We start from the raw sequence: 12,847 nt of genomic DNA, 5'->3' as shown, positions 1-12,847 counted from the left end.
ACTGAACACAATATTCTGGGTGAGGCCTCACTAAAGTCCTGTACAACTGCAGTAAGACCTCCCTGCTCCTATACTCAAATCTCCTAGCTATGAAGGCCAACATACCATTTGCCTTCTTCACCGCCTGCTGTACCTGCATGCCAACTTTCAATGACTGATGTATCATGACACCCAGGTCTCGTTGCACCTCCCCTTTTCCTAATCTGCCACCATTCAGATAATATTTTGCCTTTGTGTTTTTGCCACCAAAGTGGATAACCTCACATTTATCCACATTATACTGCATCTGCCATGCGTTTGCCCACTTATCTAACCTGTCCAAGTCACCCTGCAGCGTTTTAGCGTCCTCCTCACAGCTCACACTGCCACCCAGCTTAGTGTCATCTGTAAACTTTGAGATATTACACTCAATTTCCTCATTTAAATCATTGATGTATATTGTAAATTGCAGGGGTCCCAGCACTGAGCCCTGCGGCACCCCACTAGTCACTGCCTGCCATTCTGAAAAGGACCCGTTTATCCCGACTCTCTGCTTCCTGTCTGCCAACCAATTCTCTATCCACGTCAGTACATTACCCCCAATACCATGTGCTTTAATTTTACACACTAATCTTTTGTGTGGGACCTTGTCAAAAGGCTTTTGAAAGTCCAAATACACCACATCCACTGGTTCTCCCTTGTCCACTCTACTAGTTACATCCTCAAAAAATTCTAGAAGATTTGTCAAGCAGGATTTCCCTTTCATAAATCCATGCTGACTTGGACTGATCCCATCACTGCTTTCCAAATGTGCTGCTATTTCATCTTTAATAATTGATTCCAACATTTTCCCCACTATTGATGTCAGGCTAACTGGCCAACATTAACCGTTTTCTCTCTCCCTCCTTTTTAAAAAAATGGTGTTACATTAGCTACCCTCCAGTCCATAGGAACCGATCCAGAGTCGATAGACTTTTGGAAAATTATGACCAATGCATCTACTATTTCTAGTTACTCTGGGATGCAGATTATCAGGCCCCGGGGATTTATCGGCATTCAATCCCATCAATTTCCCTAACACAATTTCCCGCCTAATAAGGATTTCCTTCAGTTCCTCCTTCTCACTAGACCCTCGGTTCCCTAGTATTTCCAGAAGGTTATTTGTGTCTTCCTTCGTGAAGACAGAACCAAAGTATCTAACTACTGCTACTGTCGTTATCCCGTCTTCTTTCACTCTGAGCTCTCCAGCACTGTGGGGCTTTCCCATCATCTTGATGGTTCCAATTTTAAGTACAGCACGCCCAATGCCTCTTGTTTGTTCCAAAGGCTACATATCTGAGCAGTAACTTGTTCCTTTTAATTCTCGCTCTCCCTCCAATTAGCTGTTCCTGAAATCTTGCCTCAAACATCACAAAGACCAGAGCCGGAGTAAGAAGTCTTGGGCCCTGAGATCCATCAAAGTACAAACATGCAGCAAAATGCATGGTGCTATCGGGCCATAGCACATTTCACATTGCATCTATAATCAGGCGAATCATGTGAATCAAACACAGTTGCACAGGATGCTTAGTGGGGGCTTCAGGGCTTCATACGACTGAGCCCCCACCCGCCGGCACGGTGATCCGGCTCACCCCCCCCCCCCGCGGGCACGGTAATCCTGCCCACCTTCCACAGAGCCCTCACCCCCGGGGCGGTAATCCTGCTCATGCCCCACCCCCCCCGGCACGGTAATCCTGTTCAACCCCCCGACACGGTAATCCCGTTCACCCCCCTGGCATGGTAATACCGCTCACCTCCCCGGCACAGTAATCCTGCTCACCCCCCCGGCATGGTAATCCTGCTCACCCCCCCGGCATGGTAATCCTGCTCACCCCCCCGGCATGGTAATCCCGCTCACCCCCCCGGCACAGTAATCCTGCTCACCTCCCACAGACCCCCCACTCGCCGGGGTGGTTATCCCACTCACCTCCCACACAGGGGATGAGCTGTGGATCGAGGCCCAAAGGTTTGTGCAGCTGAGGGTCAGAAGCAAAGAGAAGGCAGCCTGCACACAGACCCAGAGTTATACGGAGCACCACAGACCTACAGTGTGTGAATAGGTCTTAGCTACTGACAAAACTGGCTGGGGGAGGTGGACACAGGAACAGGAGGAGGCCATTCTGCCCCTTGAGTCGGCTCCGCCATTCAATTAGTTCATGGCTGATCTGTACAACTCCATTTATTCACCTTTGATCAATAATCCCTCGATAACCAACAGAAATCTCTGTGCCTTGAAAATTTCAATTGACCCCTAATATCCACAGCTTTTTGGGGAAAGGGAGTTCCAGATTACAAACATCCTTTGCGTGATGTGCTTCCTGACCAGGAGCTACACAAGATAAGGACTCGTGAGGTTGGGATAATATGGAGCATGGATTGAGGATTGGTTAATAGATGGGTAACAGAGGGTAGGATAAACGGTTATTTCTCAGGTTGGCAGGCTGTAACGAGTGGGGTGCTGCAAGGATCAGTGCTGGGGCCCCAGCTATTTACAATCTATATCAATGACTTAGATGAAGGGACCAAGTGTAATGTATCCAAGTTTGCTGACGATACAAAGCTAGATGGAAAAGTAGACAGGTTAAGTGCAGTAAGGTGGCAGATGGAATATAATGTGGGGGAGTGTGAGGTTAGTCACTTTGGTAAGAAGAATAGAAAAACAGAATATTTTTCAAATGGTGTGTAACTAGTAAGTGTTGGTGTTCAGAGAGATTTGGGTGTCCTTGTAGAGGAAACACAAAGTTAGCATGCAGGCACAGCAAGCATAAAGGCAGGCACATGGCATGTTGGCCTTTATTGCAAGGGGTTGGAGTACAAGAGTAAGGAAGTCTTGCTACAATTGTACAGGGCCTTGGTGAGACCACACCTGGAGTATGTGCACAGTTTTGGTTTCCTTACCTGAGAAAGGACATACTTGCCTTCGAGATGGTGCAAGGAAGGTTCAGTAGATTGATCCATTGGGGGCTAAGAGGGTTGTCCTATGAGGAGAGATTGAGTAGGTTGAGCCGATACTCTCTGCAGTTTAGAAGAATGAGAGGTGATGTCATTGAAAAACAAGATTGTGAAGGGGATTGACAGGGTAGATGCTGAGAGATTGTTTCCCCTGGCTGGTGTGTCGAGAACTTGGGGGCACAGTCTCATGATAAGTGGTTGGCCATTTAAGACAGAGATGAGAAGGAATTTCTTCACTCAGAGGGTTGTGACTCTTTCGAATTCTCTACCCCATTAGGGTGTGGATGCTGAGTCATTGCGTATATTCAAGGCTGAGATAGATAGATTTATGCATTTTTGGGGAATCAAGGGATTTGGGGATCGGGTGGGAAGTTGAGGTAGAAGATCGACCATGATCTCATTGAATGGTGGAGTAGGTGGCCTATTCCTGCTCCTAATTCTTAAATTATGTTCTGACACATCCTGAATGGCCGAGCTCTAATTGTAAGATTGTGGCCCCTTGTTCTGGATTCCCCCAGCAACAACAACAACTTGTGTTTATGTAGCACCTTTAACGTAGTACAACGTCCCAAGGCGCTTCACAGGAGTGTTGAGAAAAAACAAATAAATTTGACACCGAGCCACATAAGAAGAAATTAGGGCCGATGACCAAAAGCTTGGTCAAAAAGGCAGGTTTTAAGGAGCGTCTTAAAGGAGGAAAGAGAGGTAGAGAGGCAGGGAGGTTTAGGGAGGGAGTTCCAGAGCTTGGGACCCAGATAGCTGAAGGCACGGCCGCCAATGGGTGAGCGAGTATAATCAGGGATGACCAGGAGGGCAGAAGTGGAGGAGAGGAAATCGTCTCTCTGAAGGGGAGGAGGGTGCAGGGCAATCCAGTTCAATCACTTAGCTTTATTCATTCTTATTGTTTATACAGATTATGCAGGGCAGTCATGTTAATTTGATTTTATATTTCAATGTTAGGACAGATATGACTACAATACACAGGGGCTTACAGCCCTACAACCCTCCAAGAACTATGCTCCTCCAACTCTGGCCTCTTGTGCATCTCCCACTCACTCCATCGCTCCATTAGCGACTGTGTCTTCAGCTGCCTTGGCCCTATGCACTGACATTCCCTCCCTAAACCCCCTCCTTCCTCCTGAAAACTCACCTCTTTATCCAAGCTTTTGCTCACCTATCCCAATGTCTTCTCCTTTGGCTTGCTGTCAATGTTTGTCTGTTAACGTTCCTTTAACGAAGGCACGCGTTAAATGCAAATTGTTGTAAATCTCCATTGAAAGGAGAATTAGACAGTGCAGTGTGTTTTCCATCGGCCTTATCCAACTCTTCCCAATTTCCAAGAGTTTCGGACTCAAAATTGAGGTCAACAATTTCAGATCAGAATCTCTGCCCCCATTTTTTTCTGACGACAGCCATTGCTGATTCTGCCAATCCCATGTACACCTGCTCTAGACCCATCTTTTATTTCTTTACTTGTCCCATTACCATCTCCTTTCGCCTCGCACCATCATCCCTTTTGGCATGTAATCTTCCCGTCTTCCACCCCATCACAGACCGTCCCTTTAGTTCTTCCCTTCCCTGCCCCTACACTTGCTTAAAACCTGTTACATCTCTAACTTTTCCCAGTTCTGATGAAAGGTCACCGACCCGAAACGCTAACTCTGTTTCTCTCTTCACAGATGCTGCCTGACCCGCTGAGTATTTCCAGCATTTTCAGTTTTTATTCTCAAGAGTTATTTGCTTTGAACATAACATGATGTATTTTTATTGTGCAGGGTATTACGATGTGGCTGATGGCCAGATGTGATGAGCTTCATCGACTCAGTGGAGATCCTCTCTTACACCATCCACCTGGTCATGGACTGGCGAGAACTCAGAACCTGGGCGTCTGCAGCTGATGAAATGAGACTCTAACTATTCTAATAAATGTGCAGTTGGCTGGACTTTTGCAGTTGTTCTGATGTTCACAGGCACGGAGATGGTGCTCTGCTGACCGATCCCATTTCTTTGTTGGTTAGACGGGAAAACCCAGAGTGCAACACAAAACAGAACAGGCTGGAAATGGTGAACATTTCCAACAAGCCCCTATCTTTTACACAGCAGACCGACCTGTTGGGTAGTTCATGATTTCACTATTGCTGGTTTACATTTTGAGAGCTTTTACATAGAATTACATAGAATATACGGCACAGACACAGGTGTGCCACATTTATGCTCCACTTGAGCCTCCTCCCATCCCTCTTTATCTAACCCTCTGTTCCCTTCTCCCCCATATGCTTGTCTAGCCTCCCCTTAAATGCATCGATACTATTCGCTTCAACCACTCTCTGTGGTAGCGAGTTCCACATTCTCACCACTCTCTGGGTAAAGAAGTTTTTTTCTGAATTCCCCATTGGATTTCTTGGTGACTATCTTATATTGATGGCCTCTAGTTATGCTCTTCCCCACAAGTGGAAACATTCTCTCTGTATTCACTCTATCAAAACCTTCCATAATTTTAAAGACCTCTATTAGGTCACCCCCTCAGCCTTCTCTTTTCGAGAAAAGAGAGACCCAGCCAGTCTGCATCCTTTCCTGCATCCCTTGCCGTTCTTGTAGCATCCTTGTAAATCTTTTTTGCACCCTCTCCAGTGCTTCGATATCCTTTCTATAATATGGCGACTAGAATTGTATGCAGTATTCTAAGTGCGGTCTAACCAAGGTTTGAAACAGGTTCAACATAACTTCTCTACTTTTCAATTCCATCCCTTTAGAAATAAATCCTAGTGCTTGGTTTGCTTTTGTTATGGCCTTGTTTAACCTGTGTCACAACTTTTAGTGATTTGTGTATTTGTACTCCGAGATCCCTTTGTTCCTCTACCCCACCCAGACTCACACCCTCCCAGTAATAAGTGACCTCCCTATTCTTCCGACCAAAATGTAATACCTCACATTTATTTATGTTGAAATTCAGTTGCCAATTAAATGCCCATTCTGCAAGTTTATTAATGTCTTTATGTAATTTGTTACAGTCCTCCTCAGTATTGACTATCCCCCACCTCCCAATTTGGTGTCATCTGCAAATTTAGAAATTTGGTTTTTGACTTCAAAGTCTAAATCGTTAATGTAAATTGTGAACAGCAATGGTCCCAGCACTGATCTGTGTGGAACATCACTAACCACCTTCTGCCATTTGAATAGCTGCCCTTTACCTCTACTCTCTGCTTTCTGTTTTCCAGCCAGCTAGCTATCTGACTCTACATGCTCTGACCTTATTCATTAGTCTATTGTGTGTCACCTTATCGAAAGCCTTTTGGATATTTCAAAATATATTACATCTACAACATTACCCATGTCTATTCTTCAAAGAATCCAGAGAGGTGTGAGGTAATGCATTTGGGGAGGGCTAACAAGGAAAGGGAATACACATTAAATGGTAGGACACTGAGAAGTGTAGAGGAACAAAGGGACCTAGAGTGCATGTCCACAGACCCCTGAAAGTAGCAGGCCAGGTAGATAAGGTGGTTAAAGCGGCATACAGAATGCTTGCCTTTATTAACCAAGGCATAGAATATAAGAGCAGGAGCAGGCTTGAACTGTATAAAACACTGGTAAGGCCACAGCTGGAGTACTGCGTGTAGTTCTGGTCACCGCAATACAGGAAGGACGTGATTGCACAGGAGAGGGTACAGAGGAGATTTACGAGGATGTTGCCAGGAGTGGAGAATCTTAGCTATGAGGACAGATTGAATAGGCTGGATTTGTTTTCATTGGAACAGAGGAGGCTGAGGGGAGACTTCATTGAGGTGTATAAAATTATGAGGGACCTAGATATAGTGGATAGAAAGGGCCTATTTCTTAGCAGATGGGTCAACAACCGGGGGCATCAATTTAAAATAAGTGGTAGAAGGTTTAGAGGGGATTTGAGGGGAAATGTCTTCACCCAGAGGGTTGTGGGGGTCTGGAACTCACTGCCTGAAAGGGTGGTAGAGGTAGAAACCCTCACCACATTTAAAAAGTACTTGGATGTGTACCTGAAGTGCCGTAACCTGCAGGGTTACAGGCCTAGAGTTGGAAAGTGGGATTAAGCTGGATAGCCTCTTGTTGGTCGACATGGGCACAGTGGGCCAAAATGGCCTCCTTCTGTGCTGTAAACTTCTATGATTCTATGAATTCAGTGAGGTTGGTCAAGAGGATGAGTGGCTCTGGGATTCGTCTGTCGGTTCTGGACTGACTGGAGAAGGAAGCGGGGAGGCTTTCCCTCCTTTAGGCTTTGGTGGGATGTGGGCAAGGCAGGATGTGAGGGGGTCGACCAAGGGGTGCAATTTCTGGGTTGAGTGGTTGGAAAAGGAGGAGCTCGACCTGGAGTCCCGTCTCGGTCAAGTCGTCGAGGACCCGGCCCTGCGGATGGTTTACGAAGCGAAGAAGGCCGCGCTGAAGGACCTGCAGCTTGTCGGGTCCCGAGACGCGTTCGTGAGGCCGCGTATCCGGTTCCTCCGGGCTCTGGACCGCGGATCCCCCTTCTATTTGCTGGAAAGAAGACGGGTGTCCGTAGCAGCTCTTGGTGCGGCTGGCTGACGACGGATCTCTAGTCTTGGATCCGGAGGGCATCAGCAACAGGGCCCGAGACTATTACAGGGCTTTGTTCTCTCCGGATCCGTCCAGCGAGGAAGCGCGTAGAGTTTTGTGGGAGGACCTGGCGAAGGTCAGACCGGAGGGCGCCAAAAATCTGGAAGCTCCGCTAAAGTCCCCAGGGCTGGATGGGCTGACCGTGGAGTTCTACAGGGCATTCTGGGACATCTTGGGGGGCGACTACGCGCGGGTCATGGGTCCTGAGGTGCATCTCTCCGGTCCTGCGCGACCGGGAGATGCCCATCTCTTGGCGCAGGGCAGTCATCGTCCTGCTGCCAAAGAAGGGCGATCTCTGCAGCACGGATTGCAACATTTTTGCCAGGGTGATGTCTGCTCGCCTTGGCACCGAGCTGGACCACATGATCCACCCTGACTAGTCCTACATGGTCCCAGGCCGGACAATCCACGATAACATCCATCTGGTCTGGGACCTCATCCATCATTCCCAGGAGGCTGGTCTGTCGGTCGCCTTCCTATCCCTCGACCAAGAGAAGAAGTTCGACAGGGTGGATCACGACTATCTGTTCGGAACTCTGCGCGCTTTCGGGTTCGGGACGCATTTCGTCGCCCGGATCCGACTTTTGTACACCGCCGCGGAGTGTCTGATTAAGGTTAACGGGGCTTTGACAGCGCCCCTTTGCTTTAGGAGAGGGGTGCGCCAGGGATGCCCCATGTCCAGCCAGTTATATGCTGTTTGCGTGGAGCCTTTCCTGTGCCTCCTGCGGACAAGGTTGACGGGACTGGCTCTGCAAGGGCCGGGCGTGGAGGTCGTCCTCTCGGCTTATGCCGATGACGTGCTCCTCGCGGTAGAGGATCCCGCTGACCTGCGGAGGATGCGTGAGTGCCAGGAGATTTACTCGGCCGCATCCTCCGCCAGGATCAACTGGGAGAAATGTTCCGGACTCCTGGTGGGTCAGGGGCGGGTGGACTCCCTGCCAGAGGAGCTCAGGCCTTTTGCCTGGAGCACGACCCATCTCCTCTATCTGGGAGTCTACCTTAGCCCCGACGAGGGAGCCTGGCCGGCAAACTGGCAGGAGCTGGAGGCCAAGGTCGCCGCTCGCCGAGGGCGCTGGACAGGAGTCGAGCGCTAGTCATAAACCAGCTGGTGGCCACGATGCTGTGGTACCGGCTGGTCTCTTTGACCCCTCCCCCTGCGTTTGTCACCAAGATGCAAAGGAGGCTCATAGACTTCTGGAACAACAGGAAGCTTTGGGTTTGTGCCGCGGTTCCAAGCCTCCCACTCAGGTGCTGGTGGGCCTTTGTACCCACGCTGCGACTTTGTATTCTAACCCTGCAGGGATACCTGTACGTCAAGCATCCTCCTCGGTGGTGTGCGCTGGCGACGTTTTTGAAGGGTGTTGGGGTAAAAAGAAGACTTCTCTTCCTCAAGATGGACTCCCTGATATAAGGAATCGACACCCGCCCGAATAGCGAGCACGGAATCACTCAGACTAAACCTTGATTCAACCTGTTTTTATTCAAGCATGCTCGGGAAGGTTCCGATAAACATTTTCCCAATCAGAGGGTTTACAATTATACAGTTTTTTGAGGTGTGTGACCCTCCTGCAAAACCACCGATTTGTCGACTGCTCAGACTGGCTCTGAGTGGCTCTCCCCCACCTGTCCATAAGAAATAGGAGCAGGAGTAGCTATATGGCCCCTCGAGCCTGCTCCACCATTTAATACGATCATGGCTGATCTGATCATGGACTCAGTTCCACTTCCCCGTCCATTCCCCATAACCCCTTATTTCCTTATCGTTTAAGAAACTGAATAAATTTAAGACAGAAATAGACAATGTCCCAACTTCCACAGTTTTCAGAGGCAGCGAATTCCACAGATATACAACCCTCAGAAGAAATTTCTCCTCATCTCTGTTTTAAATGGGCAGCCCCTTATCCTAAGATCATGCCCTCTAGTTCTAGTCTCCCCCATCAGTGGAAACATCCTCTCTGCATCCACCTTGTCAAGCCCCCTCATAATCTTATACGTTTCGATAAGATCACCTCTCATTCTTCTGAATTCCAATGAGTAGAGGCCCAACCTACTCAACCTTTCCTCATAAGTTAACCCCCTCATCCCCAGAATCAACCTAGTGAACATTCTCTGAACTGCAAGTATATCCTTTCGTAAATATGGAAACCAAAACTGCACGCATTATTCCAGGTGTGGTCTCACCAATACCCTTTATAACTGCAGCAAAACTTCCCTACTTTTATACTCCATCCCCATTGCAATAAAGGCCAAGATTCCATTGGCCTTCCTGATCACTTGCTGTACCTGCATACTATCCTTTTGTGTTTCATGCACAAGTACCCCCAGGTCCCGCTGTACTGCAGCACTTTGCAATCTTTTTCCATTTAAATAATAACTTGCTCTTTGATTTTTCCTGCCAAAGTGCGTGACCTCACAATTTCCAACATTATACTCCATCTGCCAAATTTTTGCCCAGTTAGCCTGTCTATGTCCTTTTGCAGATTTTTTGTGTTCTCCTCACATGTTGCTTTTCCTCCCATTTTTGTATCATTGGCAAACTTGGCTACATTATACTCAGTCCCTTCTTCCAGGTCGTTAATACATATTGTAAATAGTTGGGGTCCCAGCACTGATCCCTGCGGCACCCCACTGGTTACTGGTTGCCAACCAGTGAATTAACCATTTATCCCGACTCTATGTTTTCTGTTAATTAGCCAATCCCCTATCCATGCTAATATATTACCCCCAACCTCGTGAACTTTTATCTTATCCAATAACCTTTTATGTGGCACCTTGTCAAATACCTTCTGGATGTCCAAATACATCACATCCACTGTTTCCCCTTTATCCACCCTGTTCATTACATCCTCAAAGAATTCTACCAAAGTGATTGAGGCCAGTTCGTTAGATGTATTCAAAAGGGAGTTAGATATGGCCCTTACAGCCAAAGAGATCAAGGGGTATGGAGAGAAAGCAGAAAAGAGGTACTGATCAGCCATGATCTTATTGAATGGCAGTGCAGGCTCGAATGGCCTGCCCCTGCAGCTAGTTTCTATGTTTCTATGTCAAACTTGGGAGTATGACATTATAGCCATTACAGAAACAGGGCTGAAAGAGGGGCAGGTTTGGAAGATCAATATTCCTGGCTACAGGATTTTTAGACAAGATAGAGAGGGGGTAAAAAGGGGTGGGGGGGGTCGCGGTACTGATTAAAGAAACTACTATAGAGTGAGGAGGGATGATATGTTAGAGGGATCATCAAAAAAGGCCATATGGGTCGAATTGAAAAATAAAAAAGGGGTGATCACACTGCTGGGCTTGTATTATAGACCCCCAAACAGTGGGAGGGAGATAGAGGAGCAAATATGTAGGCAAATTGCTGTGAAGTCTAAAAACATAGGGTAGTAATAGTAGACGATTTTAACTATCCAAATATTGATTGGGACAAATTTAGTGTGAAGGGTATAGAGGGTATGGAATTCTTGAAATGCATTCGAGAACTTTTTTTAGTCAGTATGTAGCAAGCCCAATATGAGAGGGGGGTGCTTTTGGATTTAGTTTTGGGGAATGAAGCTGGCAGGTTGAAGGGGTATTAATGGGAGAGCACTTGGGTGCCAGGGACCATAATTCAGTCAGATTCAGGTTGGCTATTGATAAGGACAAGAATAGGCCTGGAATAAAAGTTTCGAATTGGGGAAAAGCTAATTTTGCTAAGTTAAGGAGTGATTTGGCCATAGTGGACTGGAAACAGCTACTTGTGGGTAAATCAGTGTCGGAACAGTGGGAGGCATTCAAGGAGGAGATCCGGAAGGCTCAGGCCAAACATGTGCCCTTAAAGAAAATGGCTGGGAAAAATAATTCTAGGTCCCCCTGGATGTCTCGGGACTTACAAGGGAGGATTAAGAAAAAAAGGGACGCTTATGTCATATATCAATGGATAAATACTTTAGAATCTTTAGAGCAATATAGAAAGTTAAAAGGTAAAATTAAAAAGGATATTAGGAATGCTAAGAGAGAGCACGAGAAATTCTTGGCCAGTAAAATTAAGGAAAATTAATCTCCTAAGATGTTCTATAAATATATTAAGAGTAAGAGGGTAACTGAAGAAAGGGTAGGGCCTATTAGAGACCACAAGGGTAGTCTTTGTGTGGAGGCGGAAGATGTTGGTAGAGTTCTTAACGAATACTTTGCATCTATTTTCACAAAGGAAAGGGGCCATGCAAATACTGCTATCGAGGAGGAGTGTGATATTCTGGATGAAATAAATACAGTGAGAAGGGAAGTATTAAGGGGTTTAGCAGTTTTGAAAGTAGATAAGTCTCCAGGCCCAGATGAAATGCATCTCAGGCTGTTGAACAAAGTAAAAGAGGAAATAGCAGAGGCCTTGACAACCATTTTCCAGTCCTCTTTGGATCTTGGCATGGTGCCAGAGGATTGGAGGACTGCTAATGTAGTACCCTTGTTTAAGAAGGGAAAAAGGGATAGGCCGAGTAATTACAGGCCTGTCAGCCTAACCTCAGTGGTGGGAAAATTATTGGAAAAAATCCTAAAAGACAGAATAAATCTGCATTTGGAAAGGCAAGGTTTAATTAGGGACAGTCAGCATGGATTTATTAAGGGAAGACCATGTTTGACTAACCTGATTCAATTTTTTGAGGAGGTAACTAAGAGGGTCGATGAGGGTAGTGTGTATGATGCAGTATATATGGACTTTAGCAAGGCTTTTGATAAGGTCCCACATGGTAGACTGGTCATGAAGGTTAAAGCCCATGGGATACAGGGCAAAGTGGCAAGTTGGATCCAAAATTGGCTTGGAGGTAGGAAGCAAAGTGTAATGATTGTTGGATGTTTTTGTGAAGGATGTTTCCAGTGGGGTTCCGCAGGGCTCAGTACTGGGTCCCTTTCTTTTTGTGGTATATATCAACGATTTAGATTTGAATACAGGGAGTATGATTAAGAAGTTTGCAGACAGCACTAAAATTGGCTGTGTGGTTGAAACTGAAGAGGAAAGTCATGGGCTGCAGGAGGATATCAATCTACTGGTCAGATGGGCAGAGCAGTGGCAAATGAAATTTAGTTCAGAGAAGTGTGAGGTGATGCACTTTAGGAGGGCTAATAAGGAAAGGGTATACACATTAAGTGGTAGGCCACTTAATAGCGTAGATGAACAAAGGGACCTTGGAGTGCTTGTCCACAGATCCCTGAAAGTAGGCCAGGTGGATAAGGTGGTTAAGAAGTCATACAGAATGCTTGCCTTTATTGGCTGAGGCATAGAATATAAGAGCAGGGA

At 46.7% G+C, this 12,847-nt stretch overlaps 1 protein-coding gene across 1 annotated transcript in view; it reads left to right on the top strand.

The window, feature by feature from the left end:
* Positions 1–5,935, top strand: part of LOC139233680 (proline-rich protein 29-like) — a 62,506-nt gene extending 56,571 nt beyond the window's left edge. Inside the window, exon 6 of the mRNA XM_070864085.1 lies at positions 4,746–5,935. Within this exon, the coding sequence (XP_070720186.1) occupies positions 4,746–4,777 (32 nt within the window). The 3' untranslated portion in view covers positions 4,778–5,935. The remainder of the gene's footprint in view (positions 1–4,745) is intronic.
* Positions 5,936–12,847: the final 6,912 nt, after the last annotated feature.

Source organism: Pristiophorus japonicus, chromosome 21 (genome assembly GCF_044704955.1).
Source record: "Pristiophorus japonicus isolate sPriJap1 chromosome 21, sPriJap1.hap1, whole genome shotgun sequence".
Lineage (NCBI taxonomy): Eukaryota > Metazoa > Chordata > Chondrichthyes > Pristiophoridae > Pristiophorus > Pristiophorus japonicus.
This window is presented reverse-complemented; position numbering and strand designations above follow the sequence as displayed.